We start from the raw sequence: 26744 nt of genomic DNA on the forward strand, positions 1-26744 counted from the left end.
TTCGCTTCGTTCAGCTTTTCCTTATCAGCTATGATTCGACTACTCTTAAACCTATGATGAAGCTTTCTTTGTTTCCGTAGTACCTTTCGTACATGATTGTTATACCACGGTGGATCTTTCCCCTCGCTTTGGACCTTAGTCGGTACGAACTTATCTAAGGCGTACTGGACGATGTTTCTGAATTTTTTCCATTTTTGTTCCACATCCTCTTCCTCAGAAATGAACGTTTGATGGTGGTCACTCAGATATTCTGCGATTTGTGCCCTATCACTCTTGTTAAGCAAATATATTTTCCTTCCTTTCTTGGCATTTCTTATTACACTTGTAGTCATTGATGCAACCACTGACTTATGATCACTGATACCCTCTTCTACATTCACGGAGTCGAAAAGTTCTGGTCTATTTGTTGCTATGAGGTCTAAAACGTTAGCTTCACGAGTTGGTTCTCTAACTATCTGCTCGAAGTAATTCTCGGACAAGGCAGTCAGGATAATGTCACAAGAGTCTCTGTCCCTGGCTCCAGTTCTGATTGTGTGACTATCCCATTCTATACCTGGTAGATTGAAGTCTCCCCCTATTACAATAGTATGATCACGAAACTTCTTCACGACGTTCTGCAGGTTCTCTCTGAGGCGCTCAACTACTACGGTTGCTGATGCAGGTGGTCTATAGAAGCATCCGACTATCATATCTGACCCACCTTTGATACTTAGCTTAACCCAGATTATTTCACATTCGCATTCGCTAATAACTTCACTGGATATTATTGAATTCTTTACTGCTATAAATACTCCTCCACCATTGGCGTTTATCCTATCCTTGCGGTATATATTCCATTCTGTGTCTAGGATTTCGTTACTGTTCACTTCCGGTTTTAACCAACTTTCCGTTCCTAATACTATATGCGCACTATTTCCTTCAATAAGAGATACTAATTCAGGAACCTTGCCCTGGATACTCCTGCAGTTTACCAATATTACGTTAACTTTTCCTGTTTTTGGTCTCTGAGGACGGACGTTCTTTATCAACGATGATAATGTCCTCTCTGGTAAGCCGTCAGGTATTTTATCGTTTCGCCCAAGGGGGGGTCCCTCTAACCTAAAAAACCCCCGTGTGCACGCCACACGTACTCTGCTACCCTAGTAGCTGCTTCCGGTGTGTAGTGCACGCCTGACCTGTCTAGGGGGGCCCTACAGTTCTCCACCCAATAACGGAGGTCGATGAATTTGCAACCATTATAGTCGCAGAGTCGTCTGAGCCTCTGGTTTAGACCCTCCACACGGCTCCAAACCAGAGGACCGCGATCGACTCTGGGCACTATGCTGCAGATATTAAGCTCAGCTTGCACTCCGCGTGCGATGCTGGTTGTCTTCACCAAATCAGCCAGCCGCCGGAAGGAACCAAGGATGGCCTCAGAACCCAAGCGGCAGGCGTCATTCGTTCCGACATGTGCTACTATCTGCAGCCGGTCACACCCAGTGCGTTCAATAGCTGCCGGAAGGGCCTCCTCCACATTACGGACGAGACCCCCCGGCAAGCACACCGAGTGCACACTGGCATTCTTCCCCGACCTACCCGCTATTTTCCTGAGGGGCTCCATAACCCGCCTAACGTTGGAGCTCCCTATAACTAATAGGCCCGCCCTCTGTGACTGTCGGGACCTTGCCGGAGAATCGGCCACTGGCCCAACAGGCGAGGCATCCTGTGGTGGCTCGGAAACGATGTCATCACCACTAGGAAGCACCCCGTACCTGTTGGAAAGGGGTAAGGCAGCTGCCACGCGGCCAGATCCCACCTTCGCCTTTCGGCCAGGCACGCGAGAGCCCACCACTGTCCGCCATTCACCCTGGAGTGATGGCTGACCGGTAAGATGCTCACTGCCGGAAGACGCAGCGACATCAGGGGTTCCATGTGATTCCAAGGCCACCGAAGTAGGCATAGGTCTCACCACAGTTGCCCCAACGCCACTACGAGCCGACGCCTGCGCCTCGAGCTCGATGAGCCTAACAGACAAAGCCTCCACCTGCCCCCGAAGAGTGGCCAATTCTACTTGCGTCCGCTCACAACAACCACAGTCCCTACACATGACTATGTTTACCCTACCCTATACGGGGACAAATTCCCAAGATAATCTTCTGATGAGCTACTCTGATAATCAAGAAACACTCACTGAAATACGAGACGCGAAAACTACGCTAGGTTTTCCCAGAAAAACTATTTAAAAGCTAAGCGCAGCAAAAAAGTACAAAAACGCTTTATACAAACAGTACTGTGCTGCTGCTGGTGCTCTCGCTCTCGCTGTCACAAGACAACTGCTGATTCAAGTGACTAGTGGCTAACGGCCGCGAAACAAACAAATGACGGTTTTAGGGCGCTTTCTGTTCTAAACGATCAAGAAAACACTAAGAAATCTAACACGAAAACTACGTAAAGTTTTATCAAGAACTGTTAGTTACTATGCAGAGCAGATAAACACAAATAGAATCCCTTCCTTAGTGGAAGGTCGTAAACAAAATGCAAAATAAACGCTTTATACAAACAGTACTGTGCTGCTGCTGGTGCTCTCGCTCTCGCTGTCACAAGACTACTGGCCATTAAAATTGCTACACCAAGAAGAAATGCAGATGATAAACGGGTATTCATTGGACAAATATATTATACTAGAACTAACATGTGATTACATTTTCACGCAGTTTGAGTGCATAGATCCTGAGAAGTCAGTACCGAGAACAACCACCTCTGGCCGTAATAACGGCCTTGATACGCCTGGGCGTTGAGTCAAACAGATCTTGGAGGACGTGTACAGGTACAGCTGCCCATGCAGCTTCAACACGATTCCACTGTTCATCAAGAGTAGTGACTGGCGTATTGTGACGAGCCAGTTGCTCGGCCACCATTTACCAGACGTTTTCAATTGGTGAGAGATCTGGAGAATGTGCTGGCCAGGGCAGCAGCTGATCATTTTCTGTACCCAGAAAGGCCCGTACAGGACCTGAAACATGCGGTCGTGAATTATCCTGCTCAAATGTAAGGTTTCGCAGGGATCGAAGGAAGGGTAGAGCCACGGGTCGTAACACATCTGAAATGTAACGCCCACTGTTCAAAGTGCCGTCAATGCGAACAAGAGGTGACCGAGACCTGTAACCAATGGCACCCCATACCATCACGCCGGGTGATACGCTAGTATGGCGATGACGAATACACGCTTCCAATGTGCGTTCACCGCGATGTCGGCAAACTCGGATGCCACCATCATGATGCTGTAAACAGAACCTGGATTCATCCGAAAGAATGACGTCTTGCCATTCGTGCACCCAGGTTCGTCGTTGTGTACACCATCGCAGGCGCTCCTGTCTGTGATGTCAGGGGTAACCGCAGCCATGGTCCCCGAGCTGTTAGTCCATGCTGCTGCAAACGTTGTCGAACTGTTCGTGCAGATGGTTTTTGTCTTGCAAACGTCCCCGTCTGTTGACTCAGGGATCGAGACGTGGCTGCACGGTGCGTTACAAACACGCGGATAAGATGCCTGTCATCTCGACTGCTACTGATACGAGGCCGTTGGGGTCCAGCACGGTGTTCCATATTACCCTCTTGAACCCATCGATTCCATATTCTGCTAACAGTCATTGGATCTCGACCAACGCGAGCAGCAGCGTCACGATACGATAAACAGCAATCGCGATAGGCTACAATCCGACCTTTATCAAAGTCGGAAACGTGATGGTACGCATTTTTCCTCCTTACACGAGGCATCACAACAACGTTTCACCAGGCAACGCCGGTCAACTGCTGTTTTTGTATGAGAAATCGGTTGGAAACTTTCCTCATGTCAGCGCGTTGTAGGTGTCACCACCGGCGCCAACCTTGTGTGAATGCTCTGAAAAGCTAATCATTTGCATATCACAGCATCTTCTTCCTGTCGGTTAAATTTCCCGTCTGTAGCAAATCATCATCGTGGTGTAGCAATTTTAATGGCCAGTAGTGTATCAAATCCTTTTTTCTGAGGATCGTGTGTATGTATGAAGTTTGAATTTATGTCACATACTAAGCACCACGGTTCCTTGCCGGCTGGAAAAATTGAAACTTCAATCAGAAGATGAGGCCATTCATGTCACATATTTTGATATTCCCACACTCACTCATCAAAATCTATAGGATACTTCCCGTTGACCTAGAAACATGAAATTTGACTAGAAGCAAAGTTTCCCTGTAGAAGTAAATGAGAACACCCAGAAAATAATTAATTAGTAACTATATCACAGTATAAACATATTTGTATTGTCATCTGCTATCAGACTTCAAACTTAAAATTCAAGAATGTGGGATGTTCTGGAACTCCCGGGATCGATATCGTGCCATTATTAACGTCGATGTCAGATAAAATCGTCGACATGATCGTCTCCCAGAATGGATGAACTGCCTATATACATTACTAAATTTGTAAGGAAGACTCAGAGTGTGAGTTCTATTCTCATCTGGCCACTTTTGTAACGATGCAGAAGCTTAAACTGGAAATAGTACTCTCAGAACCTGTTAAGTAAAATGTAACTGTAACCACAGACATAATTTTCCAACGTAAACAAAGATGTCAGTTGGCAGCATGGCGTATTCTGCGCTGTTTTAGTGCAAAATACAAATAAAAAGAGATTGTTCAACGATTACTCATATGTTCAGCAACATGATACTAATCGGGTTTCAGCATAAAATGAAGCATTACATCACAAACAATAATAAATCAGTTTCGGTACACAAAACTGGTTTTGTCCAATGCGTAGGATAAAATAAGGTAGCCATTTAAAAGAAGAGAAAAAACTTGAAAACAAGTAAAAATATTGATTCTACTGCAAAAAGTGTATGAAAACTTACAGACGTCGTTCAGCATACTACCCAGGAATGTGATGAACCTTTTTCTGGTACCAACACTGGTTTTTAATAAAGAACTTAAAAAATTAAAAATATTTCATTAATATAGGCCAAATTCTCAATAAAAGGGTCTGATAAAAAGCTGAAAACACTCGTTATTAACAACACAAATCAGACGCGAAGTAGTTGTCTTCTTCTAGGCTGGAAAATTGTTCATAGCCCACCCACGACAAGATAGACACTGGATCAATCCCTTCTTTGATGATGACCCTAAACATAGCACATTAAAAAATACTCATGCTTCGTTTGGGTCTTCTTCGACTGATGAAGAAAAATCTTTTTTTAAAAATTTTAGGCTGTTTTGATCTTTCCAACTGTTGTTTTCTGTTTCTTCACCTTCGCTACAGCTTGGACCTTTAGTTCCTTCCACATAAGAAGTTTTCGTTTTGACTTTTTGTTTTCCTCTTTGTCTTTTCTGGCTTTTTCTTCAGCTTCCTTATCAGTTTTATATAGAGAGTATTACTGTTCCGCCCTTTCTCCTACTGGTGATTTTATTTGCACTTTCTACGAAGTCAACCTTGGGGGAGGCATTAGAAGCTTTTTTACTACCCGGTTTTGCCCTATGTGGTATATTCTATTTCGCCCCACAGTAAATACCATTTCGCCCCATAGTCCAAGTCAGCATTCACATTAATTACAAACACTGAAATACACTGGATAACATGGTTAATCTAAATACTTACCTACCTATTATCATCAGTTAATTTTTCTCACCAAGACACTCCACCATGAAGCGCCAACGTTGAAGAAAATTTCAGCAAACTTTAAAAATGTCTAGAAGCAAAACCAACAGGCGACCTCTAATTATGGTTATTTGCAACTCGCAAAATGACGTTTGTTTGCAGTTCTAGTAGTATCAGACTGATGACAGCGCATGGCATGGAAATCTGAAGCAGTCCGGTTTGAGGCACATACCCGGTTTTATCCTCCTTTGCCGGCCGCGGTGGCCGTGCGGTTCTGGCGCTGCAGTCCGAAACCGCGGGACTGCTACGGTCGCAGGTTCGAATCCTGCCTCGGGCATGGGTGTGTCTGATGTCCTTAGGTTAGTTAGGTTTAAGTAGTTCTAAGTTCTAGGGGACTTATCACCTAAGATGTTGAGTCCCATAGTGCTCAGAGCCATTTTATCCTTCTTTCCCCTACATCTTGCTAGTAAGATACAGCGAATTATAGTAACAGATCAAAACAATTTTGGCCAGGCCAGCTGCAACAACGAAACTGCAGTCGATGGTTTAACGATATACTAACGATGGACTAACTGAAAACTGAAGTCCGCATTACGCCTGTTGAAAGTGGGTGATGCTGTTTCTCGGGACTGCCGTGGTGTGGTGCTAATAATTCATGAACGCAAGGGCAAACTGCCACATGATAATACTACGGATATCTCCTGACGATATTACGGGAGGCTGTCGAAGGAGTCGCGGGAAGCTGGACAGAGGGCTGTTTTCGCTCCAGCTCCCAGCCCATTCTGCAGAAGACACAGTCACATATGTTGCTTACGACTCTCACATTTTTCTTCACTGACCGTATTAAGTTGGCCACGACACTCAGGGACGTCTTCATATTTCCGAAGATGAAAAATAAGTTCCATAATGATGACTAGATGATTTTAGGGAAGGAAGTTTTCTTGAACAGCCAAAATGGAGACTTCTACAACCAACGTCTCTGGGTAGTTATCCATCATTGGTAGAATTGCGTCGACTTAATAGTAGGGAAGAACTAACACCATCACCAAGCTTTTTAGTCGCAGCTTGATTGTTCCGAGGTAATAATTAAAACTGCAAGACTACCCGCTGTATTGTATTGTGAAACTGGATGAACATCTTCGAAGAACCCTGACGTTTAGAAAAGACGGTGGCTCACCTGGCGGCTGAGATGCTGAGCCGGGACTTCCCCGTCAGCAGGTGCCTGGTCTCGCAGCGGTAGGGCAGCGCGCCATCCGCCTGCGTCACGTGACGTATATGCAGCTCCCCAGACGGGAACACAGAATAACGGCCACCTGTAACACACACGCAAAGTGTAATCACGATCGACAGAGGCCAACTCATCAATTTTGGAAAAAAAGTTTATGCTTCAGAACACTATCATCTGCTGCTAAATAAATCTTTACCTATCTGTTTCGATCATCTGATGATCTTCAGGTATGATAAAATTATTGACACACAACCTGTACCGCAACGTTCTACTGAAGCATCAAATAAAACAAATATTTTTGGAAGGGGGGCAGTTTTTTTTATTGTTTTGATGTGGCCTGCCGAAAATTCCTCTCCTATTCTGATCTATGCATCTCACCGTGACCCACTCAACTGTCTTCCTCTGTAGTTTTTACCCTCTTTATCTTCCTCACCTACCATGAAAACTACTCCTCGATGCCTTAATGTAGGTCCTAATATCCAGTCCCATTTACTTGCTAATGTCTTCACCGAATCTGCAGAGAACTTCCTCATTTATTATATTTTCTCACCACCTAATTTTTAACATATTTCTATAGCAGCACATCTCATATGTGCCGCTGGGTGCGTCTTACAGCTCACTCCGAGATTTCAGAATTTCTGTCTCACCGTGATATAACGTAGTTTGAATATTCCCGTGTCTCAGGCATTTTCCAGGGGTACCTCCCCTTATGATTTTTTTTAACAGTGTTATTCGGTGTTACTAGATGAAATTAACTGCGGAACTCGATTGAAGCGCTATCATGCTAAGGGAGCTAAACGTCAGTTTTGTATAAATTATGTTTTCTACTTATTTGATATGTGAACAGGGCTTTTACATGCTACAAGGGTTGTTTCAAATAATAGTCGACGTAGGTGCTACGGGCAGTATATGGCACGGGAGGTAACTCCTATAACTTATTCCTGCTAAACGGGGAAAGTGCAGAATACATTACTAGACTTCCTCTTGTTCCTGCTGTTTTGTACTTGTCTCTTGCGTGTATATTCGTTGGCGGTACAATGGATACTGAAGTGTCCCGCTATCCTGATTGAGGTTTTTCGTGATTACCCTAAATCGCTTCAGGCAAATTGCCGGGATGGTTCCTTTGAAAGGGCACGGCTAATTTTCTTCCTCGTCCTTCCCTTGTGCTCCGTCTCTAATAACCTCGTTGTCGACGGGACGTTGAACACTAATCTCCTACCCCTCTTCCTCTCACATTAAGTGAGATCACTGGTGCAAAAAGATTGTATCCTGAGAAGAAAAGAGACCTCGGAAGTATGATGGAATACAGTTTTTCAGTGAATTGTGCCAAGACTGAACAGTAAAATGGTTACTAGCGGTAGATATGTTACAGAACTTGTCTAATGGACTTAGCTCGTTTAGCATTTCAGTCCAGATTAGTGAAGAAAAGTCAATGTTTTATTATTATTATTATTGGATCATGCCAAGTGCTATCTTGCTTTCTTAAAGTCAATGAACAAATCTTCATGTGGAGCTAGTGCATATTTATGTTATTGTTTTTTCAATAAATTTTATCCCGAATAACCTGAACAGTACATTTTGTTGCTTAATCTCGCCATCGTGATAAATCTTCAATTAGCCATTCTACACTTTCATTTCTACTACCGGCGAATTCGTATGTCGTGGAGTTTAACAATTACTCTCACCAGGACGGTTTCAGGTGGCGCGAGCAGCAGTGGATATGATGCAATCATATGATGTAAGTGCATGGCAACGTGTAAGCTAAATGATAATGTTTCAGGAGTGGCTGAATATTTGCTTCGATCTCATTTCTCTGAGACTACATTCATCTGTGCCGTGACGGTTGCACGCGCCCTCATGAAGATGAACGAAGTGCTACTTATGAAACGCAAAACTGTATGTGTCAGACATGACGCTGATGAATTGTCGATGTTAATTGTCCGTAGAATACGCAGAAATTATTGTTCACATAAGAGTGACTATAAACTATGATCAGTGCAGCCCACATTTACATATGTTGTTTCTGCTCTAGCAAACGTACGCACTTAACAAGAGTTTCATGTGAGTGATTTCAAATTTCACTTTTTCCTCTAACCGTGTAGACGTTAATTAATTACAGTTATGAATGCGTGTAGTGGAACAGGAGCACGTGGCTGAGTTTCTTGCAGCGGAACATTTACGTGGACTTTGGAGACACCGGACAACAGTGTTCCCTATAGTGTGCGGTCGTGTGTGTAATCGTATTTATGTTGGACCCCACATATCTAATACAATGTATCTAAAAAAATACTGCGAATAAACAAAACACAATTATAACGAGCTATAACGAAAAATTTACAACTTCTAATCTTCATTTTACTAAAAGGGTGTTTTGAAAAAGAGTGCTTACTACACTGATAATATTAAAGTGTACTTCAAACGCACTTGTCTCTTTTTCGCCCAGATGCCATTAATAGACAAATGGACTGCGCTCACACGGCTGGAACACTAGTATCTCCTCAGGATCAATTAAATTTTCGCAGTTACCTGACTGGATGTCAGTGACGATGCGCTCGGCGTTCCCCCGTAGCCAGGACGTGACGACCACGTGGTCCCTCACCAGGGACGGCACGTGGCAGCGTAGTACGGCAGTGTTGCCAACCATCACGAACTCGTCATACACCTGCACCTCATAGTGCTGCTTCTCCACAGCTGGAACAGTCAATAATGGACACTGTCGTTGACTAGGAAGACACATATGCTACACTTCATTACATTTTTATTTATTGATAGCTGTTGCATTGGACTCAACCATCTGTTGGGTCATAGGTAATCATTATATTCCATTCCTACTATATTTTTCCGTGCCACACTGAATATACGATGGTTGAATGAAAAGTAATGCCTCCAACTTCGTTAATTGGGTTTGGATGGGAATGTTTTAATAAATGAAAAGCAGAAATAATCCTTAGAATGTGATCTTTAATTACCAATATTCACTTTTCCACATAATCACCAGACAATTGGATGCATTTCTGCCAACGATGAACAAGTTTTCTGAAGCCGTCACGGAAGAAGTCGACACTCTGTTTCCGCAACCACAGTCTCACAGTTCCCTCAACGTCTTCATCAGAAGCATAATGATGTAACTGCAGATCGCCTTTCATGATCGAAAACAGATGTAAGTCAGACGGTGCTAAATCTGGACTGTATGGAGGATGCCCTACAGTGGTGAGATTCAGTCTCTAAAGTTCTTCTGTGGTGGCACGTGAAGTGTGTGGTTTGGCATTACCATGCTGCAGGGAAACATTTCCCTTTTCCTTTCGGATCCTTGTTAGCCGTCGTTTCAGCGTTCGCAGCGTTGTGATGTAACGCTCTGAATTTATTTTTGTTCCACGATCAAGGAAATCAATATGGGTGACACCATCTGTGTCCCAGAACACTGAGCCATGGTTTTTCCAGGTGAGGGCTGCGTCTTGAATTTCTTTTTCTGGGGCGAGTCTTTATGTCAATATTCCATAGACTGACATTTCGTCTCCGGGTCGTTATGGTGCACCCACTTTTCGTCTCCTGCCATAATTTAATGGAGAAAGGCCTCACCTTCATTTTCGTAACCCGAGAGGAGTTCCTGGCAAATTTCCAGTCTGTGCGCTTTCATTTCAGGAGTAAGCATCTGGGGTACCCATCGTTCACAGATCTTCCGATAGCCAAGCAAAGCAATCTTGTGAAATGCTGATTGTGCTTGCAGTGTCTCTCTGTGATACGATGATCGTCCTGAATCAATCTGTCAACATTTTGCTTGTGAAACTCGGTGGCTGCTGTCACAGAACGTCCAATTCTTTATTTGTCACGCAGGTCAGATGTTCCTGCTTCAACATCTTTAAACGTACTCGCCCAACGACGCACAGTACTCACATCAACACAATCACCATCAACTGCTTTCATTCTCTGATGTAACTTCTTTGGGGCGACATCTTCAGCTGTCAATAATTCAATGACTGCACGTTGCTTAAATCTCATTGAATGACCGTCTGCGGAGGGTTCCATACTTTACACTGTAACAACGCAAGAGTTCAATGCTAAGGCTCCCCGCCAACTGGAGCTGTAGAGAAGAGGTATACTTGGAAAAAGCAGGGATATACAGGAAGATTTAAATACATTACGTCATTGTCATGCAGACATTCCGAAATCGGATATTGGATTGTAAGGCATATCCAGGGCCAGATATACACTCAGTTCACAATTTAGTAATGATTAAGAGTAGGTTGAATTTTGAGGTAATAGTTAGAAAAAAGTCAGTGCGTAAAGAATTGGGATACGTAAGAACTAAAGAATGAAGAAATACGCTTGAAGTTTTCTGAGGCTATAGAGACAGCAGAAAGAATAGCTCAGTAAGCAGTACAGTTGAAGAGGAATGGACGTCTCTAAAAAGAGCAATCACAGAAGTTGGAAAGAAAAACATAGATACCAAGAAGGTAACTGCGAAGAAACCGTGGGTATCAGATGAAATGCTTCAGTTGTCGACAAAAGGTGGAAGTGCAAAAATGTTCAGGAAATTCAGGAACACAGACATAAAAGTGACTTAGGCATGAAAGAAATAGAAAGCGAATGGAAGCTAAGGTGAAATGACTATATGAATAATGCGAAGAAATAGAAAAAGAAATGATAGTCGGAAGATCTGACTCATCATATAGAAAAGTCAAAGCAACCTTCGATGAAATTAAAAACAAGGGTGGCAACATTAAAAGTGCAATGCGAAATGCACTGCTGAATGCAGAGGAGAAAGCGGATAGGTGCAAAGAGTACATTGAACACCTCCATGAGGGGGAGGACTTATCTGACGACGTGACAGAAGAAGAAACAGGCGCAATAGAGAAGATGGTATATCCAGTATTAGAACCAGAATTTAGATCTTTGGAAGACTTGAACTCAAATAAGACAGAAGAAGGGATCGATAGAATTTCTATAAACATGAGAAGAAGTAACAACAAAACGGTTATTCGCGTTGGTGTGTAGTATGTATGAGACGGGTGATATATCGTTAGACTAGCCGAAAAACATTATCCACAAATTCCCAAGATTGGAAGAGCCGACAACTGCGAGGATTATCGCACAATTAGTTTAACGTCTCATGCATTCAAGATGAGTCAAGATGGTATAAGTGAAAAAACAAAGCAGTAGGCTTTACCAGAAATATCGCCCCTTAGACAATGTGTCTAATAGTGTATTTTAAATACGACAGTATGCCATCTTAGGACTTAGCACTTAAAACACTTGATAATGGCACTTTGAAGCCGAAATCATGATCGTGTAAATGTAACACTTCAAATAAAACACAGTCTAATTGCGGTAGTGACTTTAAAGAGACATTTGAGATGTAGTGCTACAGACGAATGCTAAAAATTTGCTGGACTGATAGCGTAAGGAATAAGGAGGTCTACCTGCAGAATCGGTGAGGAAAGGAATATATGGAAAACACTGACAAGAAGAAGGGACAAAATGATAGGATACACGTTAAGACATCAGGGACTTCTAGAGGGTAAAAACTCTACACGAAAGCCGAGATTGGAATAAATCCGGGTGCGTCGAACCACTCAGACGACCGATGATATGGAAAAGAGAGAGAGAGAGAGAGAGAGAGAGAGAGAGAGAGAGAGAGAGAGAGAGAGAGAGATAAAAGAAAGGAAGAGGGATGTTGTTTGGGAACATAAAGTCCATCAATGGCTGAAAATGACCTCCAAGAAGGAAAACAAGGCCACTTCGAGCCAATGATCGGTTCAGTTAGACCAGAGAACCCAGTCCACACCTTGTAAACACAGCCCACACTATTATGGAGCCACCACCAACTTGCACAGTGCCTTATTGACAACCTAGGACCATCGCTTTGTGCAGCACCACACTCCAATCATATCATCATCTGTTAACAATTAAATCGCGACTCATGTGACCACACCACGGTTTTCCAGTCGTCTAGGGTCCGGCCGATACGGTCAAGAGCCCAGGAGAGGCGTCGCAGGCGCTGTTAGCAAAGGCACTCGCATCACACGTCTGCTGCCAAAGCCCATTAAGGCCAAATTCCAGCACACAGTCCTAACGGATACGTTTGTCGTACTTCCCACACTGATTTCTGCGGCTATTTCACGCAGTGTTGCTTGTCTGTTAGCACTGACTACTCTACGAAACCTCCCTGCTCTCAGTCGTTAAGTGAAGGCCGTCAACCACTGTGTTGTCCATGGTGAGAGGTAATGCCTGAAATTTGGTACTGTCGGTATATTGGAATCTTTGAATACTGAATCCCCTACCAATTTCCGAAATGGGATGTCCCATGCGTCTAGTTCCAGCTACACCTCCTCGTTCAGAGTCCGTTAATTCCCATTTTGTTGTGGGTGACAATTCGCAATTTTTCACAAACACAACTTTTATTGATGTAAGTTCACAAGGTTGATGACTGAACAACAAACGAAAGGTAACAAGTCTCCTAATTGCGGCAAACAAAAGTTCACTTCTAGTTTTTCCACAAAGGTACGTGGTGACACACACACACACACACACACACACACACACACACACACACACACACACACTAGTAAGAGTCCAATTCAGAGACGAAGACGTAATCTTCAGTGGTCGAAGGTCACGAGGTCGGCATCCGGAGTGAACTGAACTTCAGGGCTGGTTCTAGCCCCTAAATAACTGTCCCCAGCCAGTCAGGTTTTGGCATAGTGATACTTCCTGCAGGCCGTGGCTCGAGCTCCCCCTGCAGGAAGTAGTGCTCGGAATGTCTGTTTCTATTATCTTGTTTATAAATAGATGGTGTTTACCATGGGACTTTTGGTACGCCTTGGACATAGACAACCTCGTCCTCTGTGGTGTAATATGGGTTGCCGGCCCTCAGGGGCTACATTGGCTCCGGCATAACACATCGTGTGGCCATAAACAAGTCATAAACTTTTTCACATGAATAACCTGAGTAACAATGTCTGCTACGCCAATGCACTGCCATTTTATATCTTGTTTTCCCGACAGTACCTCTGCTTGTATCTGTATATATCCCTATCCCATCACTTCTGTCATCTGAGTGTACACTTAAGTGGAAGGATGACTCACCAGCCCGGACCTGGACGCGCCGGCTGACGATGGTGCCGGCGGAGTTGTGGGCGGCGCAGCGGTAGGCGGCGCTGTGCACCTCTGGGCGGTAGCGCTCGGCCGGGAAGGGCGCCAGCAGCAGCGTGCCGTTGTCCAGCACCTGCCGCAGCCCGGACACCGCGGACGCCTCGCTCCCGTCCGACAACAGCCACGAGATCCTCTGCAAGACACCGTGCTGCCAGGTTACGAGAAGCTGGCTGGGCAGTAAGGGTCCTGCCAGAAGGTGCCACGAAGGAGGCACCTCAGACTCCATACTGCTGCCATCCAGCAAACGTGGATTCAACTGGTTCAAATGGCTCTGAGCACTATGGGACTCAACATCTTAGGTCATAAGTCCCCTAGAACTTAGAACTACTTAAACCTAACTAACCTAAGAACGTCACACACACCCATGCCCGACGCAGTATTCAAACCTGCGACCGTAGCAGTCCCGCGGTTCCGGACTGCAGCGCCAGAACCGCACGGCCACCGCGGCCGGCAGCAAACGTGGAGGAGAGAGAGGAAGAGGCACTGGGGTTTAGCGAAGACGAAACACTCGTTTATATTGGCAATATCAGAAAGAAACCCTGTCGTGAATTTGCACTGATGAGTCAAAACCACCTGCTTAATAAGTTGTTTGTCCGTGAGCCGTGCGTGGCTCGTGTTCCCACTGTCATGTATTTTACATATTAACAGAGTCTTCCGTCGGTTCTTGGTAGAACCACATAATAATAAATGAAAGGCACCAGTTTGCTTTTGTTCTACAATATTACTTTTATTGTTAACGTACTAGTAGCGCGCTCCGCTGGTGCGCCGGCCTTATCACTTGGCGCCGGGCTGAGTCGGGCGGGTTGCGTCCCCGACTTGCTAGGCGCTCAACGGCCAGTGCGGCACTATGCTTTCGAATTTTTTCAAATTGTTCCATCCTTGAGCCCCCGGTTCGCGATGTACGCTCCCCGCTTACAAAGGTCAGGGATCACACTTTATTAATAATTATAGTACAAAGTGATATCTCCAGTTACAGTTACATTTTCAGCAACTACACCAAGTCCTTTCATCCATACATGTATTTTTTCATCATTACTAACTTTTCTACAGGAGCGGGTATACAATGTAAAAGGCATATTACTATGAACATAACTACGTCTACTTTGAGTCTTAGGGTCGATTCCACAAAGCAACGTCTTGAAGGCAATAGCATATCGATCGGCGAAGGATTCCAGTCCAGGAACGGACGCGTTTTCAAAAATGGTTGAAATGGCTCTGAGCACTGTACGACTTAACTTCTGAGGTCATCAGTCGCCTAGAACTTAGAACTAATTAAACCTAACTAACCTAAGGACATCACACACATACATTCCCGAAGCAGTATTCGAAACTGCGACCGTAGCGGTCGCTCGGCTCCAGACTGCAGCGCCTAGAACCGCACGGCCACTCCGGCCGGCGGAGGCGTTTCCACAACGAACAATATCTAGGGTAAACCACCCAATACCAGAATTTCCAGTAGCGACGTCCAGGGTGGAATTAACTCTGCAGCCACGGAAAAATGTCTGAAGATGGCCTTGTAAGCCAAAAACCGGTCAACAATAAAAGTAATATTGTAGAATAAAAGCAAACTGGTGCTTTTCATTTATTATGTATTTTACACCCTGTTTGTAACGTACTTCCACCTCCCTACGTTAATTTAAATGACTACCGTCACTGAGTTGCTGCTTTGCCTGACCGTGAGCGGCGTTAGCAGCTCGTATCGGTATATCCCCTCTCGTAGTATCTTTGCTCGACTGCTATTACTTCCCGGTCATTGTCTGTCGTAAGGGAGTTCGCATCGCGAGTTCTGGCCAGCCAGTCAGTTGGAACGCGTCTGGAGCGTACTCCGGACCTGCCAATCCGGGTGTTGCAATGGGCACTAGTGCAGTCGGGTTGGAGCAGTATTGAGGTCTGCGTCAACGTGGCTCACCCGACCACTGCTGCCACGCACCACTTGAGCCGGGCCACGGTCTTGGTGGATCGTCGGTCGGTCGTCCCACCGGACGACCCGTTTTGTCTCGCCGATCGTTCATGAGTCGGCTGTGTGTGTGTGTGTGTGTGTGTGTGTGTGTGTGTGTGTGTGTGTGTGCATCGACTCCCGATTTGTCTTCGTGCGTGCTTAGTTACTGTTGGGTATCGTTCAGGTCTTCGTGTATGTATTTGTGGCAGTTGTGTGTGTAGTCGGTGTTGTTTCCACTGACGACTATTTTAGATGTTGTCGGCATTCTGCAGCGAGTCGGTCGGCAGTTGCGGACAAGGGAAGTTATCTCCGCGCGGTGCAGTCGGCTGGGTTCGCTGGCAGCCCCTGCACAGTGTCGGAGCGTGTGTTCGATCGCTACGAGTTTCGTGGTTCAGCAACCCAGGACGTCAAAGTTGAGTAATGGTTTCAGCTACCCAAGCCACGACCATTCATGTCGTGGTTGTTCGTTTCGGTGGTTTGCTGTTGGGAAGGTTTTCGTGTGAGCGACACCGAGTGTTTCTACTGCTCAAATTTAGCCGCCATGTGGTACAATTAACTATTTTGGTTGACTAAAATTCGAGTGCACCAGTGGAATTTTCTCCCTTATGGCCGTTAGTGTACTGGTTACCTGCCCTGGCCACTAACATCATGTCAGGCAGCGTCCTTTCCTCACCTGTTATCTCTGTCCAACGTGGTGTGTAATTTAGACAGCTAATTCGTACTCCATTGTGGATTAGCACGTTTGTAACCTTTTCTGTTTGAGTTCTCATGCACTGGTTGATGGTCGGTCCATGGCTGTTCACTGGTTGGGTTCCGACGAATCAAGTGTATTTGGGGTTACCACCTGTCTCGCCTAAGTGAACGAGGGCAGACCGACCTCCCTGGAGGCTTCTGAGTGCCACCTGTGTTTAATTGTCTGTTTTCAGCTACTTAAAATTTAAGGCTTATGGTTATTATTTCCTTTCTTAAAAATTTTGCAAAATTAATTCTTAAATTTATCTTTCAAGTTTAAACATTGCGGCCTTCTGGCTTTAAAATATTATGGTAACATATTTTAACATTTTGAAACTTAATTGTAGCCTTCAGCCATTGGTATTGCACTTTGTATGTGTTTGTTCTATCTGATTTGCCTTGAGGCTTTCCACTTAGCCGTGATATGTTTTTTTATTTATTTTATTTGCCTCTTTTATTGCATTTTTATCTTGTTGATTTTTAAGATTTCTTGTTTATAAACGTAGTTGCCTTCTGCCTTTAAAAGTCTGTGGTAATATATTCTAAAAATTTGATATTTAATTGTGGCCTTCAGCCATTTGTATTGCACCTTGCATATGTTTGTTCTATCTACTTGGCTGTGATGTTTTTTAATTATTTTATTGCTGTCTTAATTGGATTTTTATCTTGTTGATTTGTTAAGATTTCTTGTTTGGAGGCCTTCAGCCGTGAAAGTGTTGCATTCGGTACAGGTCCGGCTATGTGCAGCTTTGGTTGTAGAAGTTATTAAATTACAATGAATTGCAATTAGAAGGGAAACTCACCCATTTCCACAATCCTAATTCTAATTACCTGATCTGCTCAGCGGGTTTAGCGGGCTTATCAGTCCGTCTTTGGGACGAAAACATCACTGACTCTGCTTGTTAGGTATCCGACAGTCGGTAGGTTTGTGGAGGTATGTGGCATTAGATGTCTACGCAAATGTTATGTAATTCGAGTAAATAACGGACTGCTGATTAGTACACGCGATGATGGCGCCCGGTAGCGATCCAGATGGATTCCACAGGATTTACATCAGGCGAATTTGGTCGCCGAGACGTCAACGTGAGTTCTCTATAATGCTCTTCAAACCAGTGTAGCGGAGTGCTGGCTCCGAGACACAGACAATTATACTGCCCAAAGATGACATCGCCGTCGGGGAAGACATCAAGAGTGAAGGAATGCTGGTGCTTAGCAGATGTCAGCGTGGCTTCCGTTACTACCAGAGATCACATGCAAGCGCAGTAGAATGTTTCCCATAATTCAATATTGCTCCCACCAGTCAGCATCTGTGGCGCGTCTCTCGTTTCGAGCTGCCGTTCACCTATATGACAGCGTTTTTGGAGGCGACCATCGACCTAGTGTAACATAAATGTGATTCATCCGACGAGCCGACACGTTTCCATTGATTGACTGTCGAATCCCGGTGGTCCTGAGCCCTCTGCAAACGTAATTGACGATGTCGTTGGGTCAACATGTGAACACGTAGGGATGGTCTGCTGCGGGGTACAATGTCCAGCAATGTGCGATGTATGCTCCGAAAGTCTTGTGCGTGCACCAGCAGTGTGCTCTTTCGGCACTGATTCCATAGATCTCCATCTATCCTACTTTACACAGCATACAAGCCTCTGAACCCCATGTTTTGTGAAGAATCCAACCATTTAACGGCTAGTAATAGTTTAACTGTCGTCCTACCACTTTCCACAGATGGTCACGAGAGCAGTACGTGAACATTCGACTAGATTGTCCGTTTTCGAGAATACTCTGAACTTCGTCAAAGTAGCTTATCTCAATAGATTTCCTCATTTTCAGCCAATATCTTCGCTAGGGTGATCCCTCGTCCGTGTCTGCTCCGCTTACATACTTTCGTTACCGCGTCACGTGACCGCTACGGCATCCAACTTCACGGTGGGCAGCGATCATAATTTTTTAGCTCCTCAGTGTATCAAAACTGTCAATATGTTTTCCCAGTGAAGTTATTTGTACCAGTCACTGCATCAGGATCAGATTCTGGTTCCTGTAAAACCACTGTGTTAGGCATTTTTCCACTTTCAAGATTTTAAACATGGCTGCAACAGCAACTGTTGAAATTCTTCACGATAAGGGATGACAGCCAAAACAGTTGCAGGATAAAATTTTTTATTAAAATTCTTGACCAAGGTTTCGGTATATATGAATATACCTTCATCAGAAGTAAAAAATCCTGTACAGGAAGTAAAAAATCCTGTACAGGATTTTTTACTTCTGATGAAGGTATATTTATATATACCGAAACCTTGGTCAAGAATTTTAATAAAAAATTTTATCCTGCAACTGTTTTGGCTGTCATCCTTTATCGTGAAAATTTTTTCCACTTTGCCCATCGGAATATGCGACACACACAACTGCTATACCAAACACTATGAACACGCATCTGATTTAATGCAGCGCACATCCAAGACATGCGCAATATCCTGAAGTCTTCTACTGATCCTATGGTTGCATGTTGTTTAAGTTCATTGATAATTACTCGATGAAGTTTACGAGTATTAGATTACTTCGTGCTTCTGCATTTTTTTTTGCACATTTCTCCTTCAATTCGATAGGTTGTTTGGTTACGATGTCTGAGCCTTAAAAAAAAAGAACAAAAACAAGTATTTATGTTTTGTTCGGCTGGTAGTCCACAACAATGGTTAGAGCACTATGGACTGTTAGCACGGCGAATATCGTTGAAGTTTCCATCGATATGGTAGCAGAGAGGGGTGCGCCAACAGTGGTGCGCGCCCAGCGAAAACACTGGACACAGTAACAACAACGACACATGTCTGAAAAAGGAATTATCAGAAAGGGACGGAAGTAGGTACATGCGATGGACATCTACAGACAAACATGAATACTATTTCAGAAAAACTGGATGGTTTACTTCAGAGAGCTTCACAAATTGAGCAAGTCTGGCCCTTATGCAAGCAGTTATTCGACTTGACATTAATGGAGTTGTTGGATGTCCCTGTGAGGGGTATCTAGCTGAATTCTGTCCAATTAGCACGACAGATCGTGAAAACCCGAGGCTTTTGGAGGGCGCTATCCATATCGTTCCAAACATTCTCAATTGTGGACGGCTGCGGTATTGTTGCTGGCCAATGTAGGATTTGGTAAGCACGAAGACAGGGAGTCGAAACTCTTTCTGAGTGGGGCGGGAGTTATCTCGCTGAAATGGGAAGTCCATGATGGCTTACAACGGAGGGCAACGGAACAGGGTGATGAATATTGCCGACATACCATTGTGCTGTAAGGGTACCGCGGATGACAACCAAGTAGCTCCTGGTATGAAATGAAATGACACCCCAGACCATCAGTCATTGTTGTCAGCCGTATGGCGGATGATAGTCGGGTTGGTATCCCACCGCTGCCGGGGCCTCTCCATACACGTTTTCGCTGGTCGTCGGGGCTCGATTGGAAGCGGGGCTCATCACCGAAGACAAATTTACTCCGTTCAGTGGGATTTTTGGCCGCAGCTGCCAGATACGACTAGAAACGGGCTTGTTGGTGTACAGGGTCAATGGTAGCCGATGCAAGGGGAGCCTTGAATTCGACGGCCTTTCTGTGAGCCACCTATTAATGGTCATTGTGGAAACTGAAGAACCAGATGCACATCGGCCGTTGATAAAGATGAATCCTGGGCTCTCTGACAATTGCTCGGTTGTCACGTTCTGTCTTCTCTCTAGGTTACTGTGTTCGGCCATGGTTCACACATTCCTGCCAACACCGTCGAATAGTAGCATTCGCTCCTTTCTAAATGTCAGGCGATTCGCCGATTACTGCACTCGGCTTCTTTGAGCCCACTTCAGTCCCCTCTCAAATGCCGACATCTGCCTATATTGTTCACACGCCTTTTGCGAGGCATACTCACTGTCCAGTTCAGTACACGAAGTGAAATTCGCGAAGAGTTTATGCTCTGGTATTGACATGTCCTCTTTTTACTGTTCTTGCCAGCTGTGCTGTGAAATTGCGCTGCAGCGTCGCACATTCATTCATTGGCCCTAAAATTTACAGTTTTTCATTTCTCTTCGATATTTGTGTGCTCCTTCGTGGTGTGTCTTTTTTTGTCATAGAATGTGTATATCCATGCTTGGAGTCTCCGAGAACAACAAACAATGGCACATTGCATTCATATCCATACGCTCCTGGTGTCTGGCGTGATTGTGTAGGTTGCCATTCGGTACCTCTGGAAAGCATAGTAGGTAATTTGGACAGCAGCCGTTACATTTCTGACGTATTAAGGCTGACGGCTGTGGACTATCATCGAGGTGTTGGTGATGTTACCTTTCAAAACGATAATGCAAAATATCATGTTGTCCGTGCTGCCTTGACCTACTGCAGTACAGAGGGTGTTCACTGTTGTCCTCGAAAGAACATTCTCTGAATCTCTCACGCACTGAAAACATCTGAGCACGGTCTACTTATTTCCATCATGCTGGATGTCAACAAGGCAACAACCTGAAATGATTCGACAAATTTGTGAGAAACCTTCAATGTTGCATTGAAGTTGATCGTTATTAACTGATTACTAGTTTCGGTCCTATTCAGTCCATGTGGAATAGAATACAAGGTCTTACAGTTTGTACAATACGTAAGGCCATGCCAAAATACAGAGAAGTTTTAATTGGCGATGGGATGGGGCTATACAGCTGTCAAAAAAAAAAAAAAAAAATGGTTCAAATGGCTCTGAGCACTATGGGACTCAACTGCTGTGGTCATAAGTCCCCTAGAACTTAGAACTACTTAAACCTAACTAACCTAAGGACATCATACACAACCATGTCCGACGCAGGATTCGAATCTGCGACCGTAGCGGTCGCGCGGTTCCACACTGTAGCGCCTAGAACCGCTCGGTCACCCCGTCCGGCACACTACGTAAGTCATACAATAACATCCATTACGTATGAATGCTGGACACATAGGAAACGTGTGTGGCTGAGTGCAGCATTTTATTTACAAAATGACCGTAATGTGCTGTATGCTGTGAATTTATGCTACGTGAGCCTTAACCTTAGTTAGGCAAACTAGGAAAGAGGGCATTGACTATGCTTAAGGTTCACATTTAATTATTTCGTTGCAGGCAGCACGGTACGGTCGTTTTTTAAATAAAATGTTGCACTCAGCCACACATACTCGCTATGTGGCCAGCATTCGCACGTAATAAATGTTTTTGAGTGTCTTTGTGGTATACAACTTTTAGTCAAACTTTCCTGTATTTTGGTATCGCTTTAAACATAGCACAAACTGTAAGGCCTTATATTCTGCTCCACAGAATGATTTTACTATGGTCTGAAGAGGTCCTAAACTAGTCATTAGTTTAAAAAAAACTTCAGTGCAACGTTAACGGCGTTTTTTCCAATTTTGTTGAATTTGGTTACAGACACATCACCAATCACAGCCACTGGGATGGATGAACTGTGGCATAGAGCTAAAGCAGCGTATAGTTACGTATCTATATGGGGCATCCGAGCTACACTATGTGATCAAAAGTGTTCTGACACCTGGCTGATAATGACTTACAAGTTCGTGGCGCCCTCCATCGGTAATTCTGGAATTCAATATGGTGTTGGCCCACCCATAGCCTTGATGACAGCTTCCTCTCTCACAGGCATACGTTCAGTCAGGTGCTGGAACGTTTCTTGGGGAATGGCAGCCCATTCTTCACGGAGTGCTGCACTGAGGAGAGGTATCGATGTCGGTCGGTGAGGCCTGGCACGAAGTCGGCGTTCCAAAACATCCCAAAAGTGTTTTGCAGGATTCAGGTCAGGACTCTGTGCAGGCTAGTCCATCACAGGGATGATACTGTCGTGTAACCACTCCTCCACAGGCCGTACATTATGAACAGGTGCTCGATTCTCCAAGAAAGAAGCAATCGCCATCCCCGAATCGCTCTTCAACAGTGGGAAGCAAGAAGGTGCTTAAAACATCAATGTAGGCCTGTGCTGTGATAGTGCCACGCAGAACTACAAGAGGTGCAAGCCCTCTGCATGAAAAACACGACCACACCACAGGACCACCGCCTCCGAATTTTACTGTTGGCACTTCACACGCTGGCAGGTGAGGTTCACCGGGCATTCGCCATACCCACACTCTGCCATCGGGTCGCCACATTGTGTACCGTGATTCGTGACTCCGTACAACGTTTTTGCACTGTTCAATCGTTCAATCTTTACGCTCCTTACACCAAGCGAGGCGTCGTTTGGCATTTACCGGCGTGATGTGTGGCTTATGAGCAGCAGCTCGACCATTATATCCAAGTTTTCTCATCTCCGCCTATCTTTCATTGTACTTGCAGTGGATTCTGATGCAGTTTGGAATTCCTGTGTGATGGTCTGGATATGTGTCTGCCTATTACACATTACGATCCTCATCAACTGTCGGCGGTCTCTTTCAGTCAACAGACGAGGTCGGCCTGTACGCTTTTGTGCTGTACGTATCCCTTCACGTTTCCACTTCATTCTCACATCGGAAACAGTGGACCTAGGGATATTTAGGAGTGTGGAAATATGACGTACAGACGTACGACTCAAGTGATACCCAATCACCTAAAGACCTACGAAGTCCGTGAATTCCGCGGAGCGCCCCATTCTGCTCTCTGACGATGTCTAATGACTAGTGAGGTCGCTGATATGGAATACCTGGCAGTAGGTGGCAGCACAATGCGTCTAATATGAAAAACGTATTTTTTGTGGTGTCCGAATACTTTTGATGACATAGTGTATGTTTTCTCGACGTCGAGCCGGGTTAGAACAGTGTTGCTACCAGAGGTGACAGATGGCGGTATTAAATTTCGCACTCTGTATCCACCGAATTACTTACAAATAAATCATGTTTTCTTCTTTCTATACCGTAAATGCACCCCAATAACATTTAGTTATTTGCTACCATTGCTGGTTTAGCAATTTTAATGGACAGCAAGACGTGACGAAATTAAATAAACGTGGAGTAGAGTGCACACCGTCTTCAGATTTTGGGAGAATACAGGGTGGTTGAAATTAGACTTTCACTACTTGAGAGTGTTCCCACAAAAAATGAGTGATCGTAGGACAATGAAACTTTGTGAAAACATTTTTAAGGGCATGCGAAAGAGAAATAACGAATAAACCATTGTGAGAATGACATTTTAATTTTAACATCAGAGGGTACCATTTGTTAATTTCGTACGATGTTTATGTTCTAGGTTACAAATGTTGTTCACTGTGACGACCAGCTGCATTCACGACAGCCTCTAACCGCACTACTGCTGCTTGAGATATATCTCAGGAAATGATGGCTGCGTCTCTCGCTATGTTCATCTTCAACCTCCAACAGGTGTTAGTGTCCCGCTTGATAAACCCTGTCCTGCAGGTAAACCTCGAGCCAAAAACTCACAGGGATTCAAATCAGGTGATCTTGATAGCCATGCAGTTTGTAACGATAAACATTTGAAGCTGCCTGCCGTACGATCCTACTGCCACCAACACACATTGCGCGTAAGGACTACGAAGCTAAGATTCGAGAAACTGGCGTTCATAAGGAGGCATACAGATAGTCGTTTTCCCCTCGCTCTATTTGTGAGTGAAACAGCAAAATGTTCAAATGTGGCTGAATTCCTAAGGGACCAAACTGCTTAGGTCATCGGTCCCTCGACTTACACACTACTTAAACTAACTTATCCTAAGAATGACACACACACCCATGCCCGATGGAGGACTCGAACCTCCGGTGGGACCGCGCAGTCCATGACATGGCGCCTCAAACCGCGTCGCCACTCCGCTTGGTGGAACAGCAATGGATATGAGTAGCAGTGGTACAGAATACTCTCTGCCACGCACCGTACGGTGGGTTGTCGAGTATCTGTGTAGGTGCAGACGAGTGATTCAGTTTTCTGCAAATGTGTTACGGAGTAACCGAGTGGCCTCACGAGCAACGCCAGGTCGTCGTGTCGTTACTTGCGAAGAGCGCCAGCTCTGTTGCTGTGGTTTTGATAATACGCTGTACAGTACATCCCTGCTCACCTTGTCCAGTCCCAAGTTGACTGTCTGCAGTTGTAATGCACACTGATGCTGTTGTTTCAACCCTAGGTCGCCGTAGCAATGCCGACGCCTAGGGGCAAGTCACGACTCTAACACTGTCTGAACATCATTCCTATGACGCAGGGTACCCAAACGGTAAATAGTTTTGGGTCTACACTGGCTCAAGTAGCGAAGGTTCCGTTATACCCACCTTGTACAAATATTTCGTGGTCTAAACGTAAGTCTGATAGTGGAATCACTCACCGGAGGCGGTTTGCCGTGTGCTGCACAGTGAATGGCGACACCGGAGGAATTGGAGAAGTCTGCACGGTGCGGCGGCTCCTGCAGGAACACCGGGCCCTGCGACGCTTCCTCCCTGGACCCCAGTGCCACACACCATCCTGTAAGAAGGCAATGGTACACAATCAGAAACATACACATTTCTAAAAACTCGATGATGACATGACAAGCAGTCCACAATGTATAACTCTGTTGGTTGCCAACATAAACCGTTTTAAGCGCCTCCCATACTCAAGACACACCAGAAATTGTACAGGTTTCTTCAAACAGCCATCGTCGCTCATACACAACAGCAGCAATTTTATTATCACAGTCTTTGTTTCGCATCCATTCATAGAGGTTCACCTTACAGAGGTACATTCGCGAAGTGTCTCGCAGACATTGAACTCATGTTTTACGCGTAGGCATAGCCAACCCACTAGACGACAGTAATGCACATTTTAGCTGTTCGTTTTAACTGTTTCGTTCCGGACCAAGACTCGAACTCGGGACCTTTGCCTTTCACGGGCAAGTGCTCTACCATCTGAGCTACCCAAGCACGACTCACGGCCCGTCCTCACAGCTTTACTTCCGCCAGTTCCTCGTCTCCTACTTTCCAAACTCTGCAAAAGCTCTCCTGCGAACCTTGCAGAACTAGCACTCCTGGAAGAAAGGATATTGCGGACACATGGCTTAGCCACAGCCTGGGGGATGTTTCCAGAATGAGATTTTCACTCTGCACCGGAGTGTGCGCTTGATGAAACTTCCTGGCAGATTAAAACTGTGTGCCGGACCGAGACTCGAGCTCGGGAACTTTGCCTTTCGTAGATAAGTGCTCTACCATCTGAGCTACCGAAGCACGACACACGCCCCCTCCTCACAGCTTTACATCCACCAGTACCAATAGCTCAGATGGTAGAGCACTTGCCCGTGAAATGTAAAGGTCCCGAGTTCGAGTCTCAGTCCAGCACACAGTTTTCATCTGCCAGGAAATTTCATATCAGCGCACACTCCGCTGCAGAGTGAAAATCTCATTCTGGAAATATCCCCCAGGCTGTGGCTAAGCCATGTCTCCGCAATATCCTTTCTTCCAGGAGTGCTAGTTCTGCAAGTTTCGCAGGAGAGCTTTCATCAAGTTTGGAAAGCAGGAGACGAGGTACTGGCGGAAGTACAGCTGCGAGGACGAGGCGTGGGTTGTGCTTGGGTAGCTCAAATGGTAGAGCACTTGCCTGCGAAAGGTAAAGGTCTGGAGTTCGAGTCTCGGTCCGGCACACAGTAACATATAAACATGCTCAAGAACAAGGAGAAACAGAGAATTCTGCGATTGCATTTGGTACTGGATACACGCATAGTACCTTTCCTAATTATCCAGAAACTGAAATTCTATGTACCAACCAACCTGGTTTCAATTATGACATACACAGAGACCACACATTATCTAGCATGAGTGAACGAGACATTCACAGCCTTCCTTTAACAAAGAAGTCCATTCGGTCCCCTTGTGCAAAAGAAAATGAGCCGACCACCAAACGTATACATAACGCCTTGAAAATCAGGCGAGGTGGAGAACTGTATTCTTGAACAATGATGTGTAGCTGTTTCTGTTCCAACGTTGGAAGAAAATGTTGTCTAGTTCTGAATTAATTTTCACTCCACCAACAAGACCTATTCGTAATGCAAGATAAACACATACAGGTAACAACCATTCCACATGGCGCAACGTTCCTTCTTCAACCTTTCGACATATACATTTTTCGCCACTGGAAGAAGTTCGCTAA

General features: G+C 44.9%; 1 protein-coding gene across 1 annotated transcript in view; it reads right to left on the reverse strand.

The window, feature by feature from the left end:
• LOC126151719 (Down syndrome cell adhesion molecule-like protein Dscam2) overlaps window positions 1-26744 on the reverse strand; it is a 179371-nt gene that overhangs the window by 142132 nt on the left and 10495 nt on the right. Inside the window, exons 2-5 of the mRNA XM_049915963.1 lie at window positions 24952-25088; window positions 13921-14119; window positions 9361-9525; window positions 6784-6919 (exon numbers count right to left, since the gene is read on the reverse strand). Of these exons, the coding sequence (XP_049771920.1) occupies window positions 6784-6919; window positions 9361-9525; window positions 13921-14119; window positions 24952-25088 (637 nt within the window). The remainder of the gene's footprint in view (window positions 1-6783; window positions 6920-9360; window positions 9526-13920; window positions 14120-24951; window positions 25089-26744) is intronic.

The sequence above is a fragment of the Schistocerca cancellata genome, chromosome 2 (genome assembly GCF_023864275.1).
Source record: "Schistocerca cancellata isolate TAMUIC-IGC-003103 chromosome 2, iqSchCanc2.1, whole genome shotgun sequence".
In the NCBI taxonomy this organism is placed as follows: Eukaryota; Metazoa; Arthropoda; class Insecta; order Orthoptera; family Acrididae; genus Schistocerca; species Schistocerca cancellata.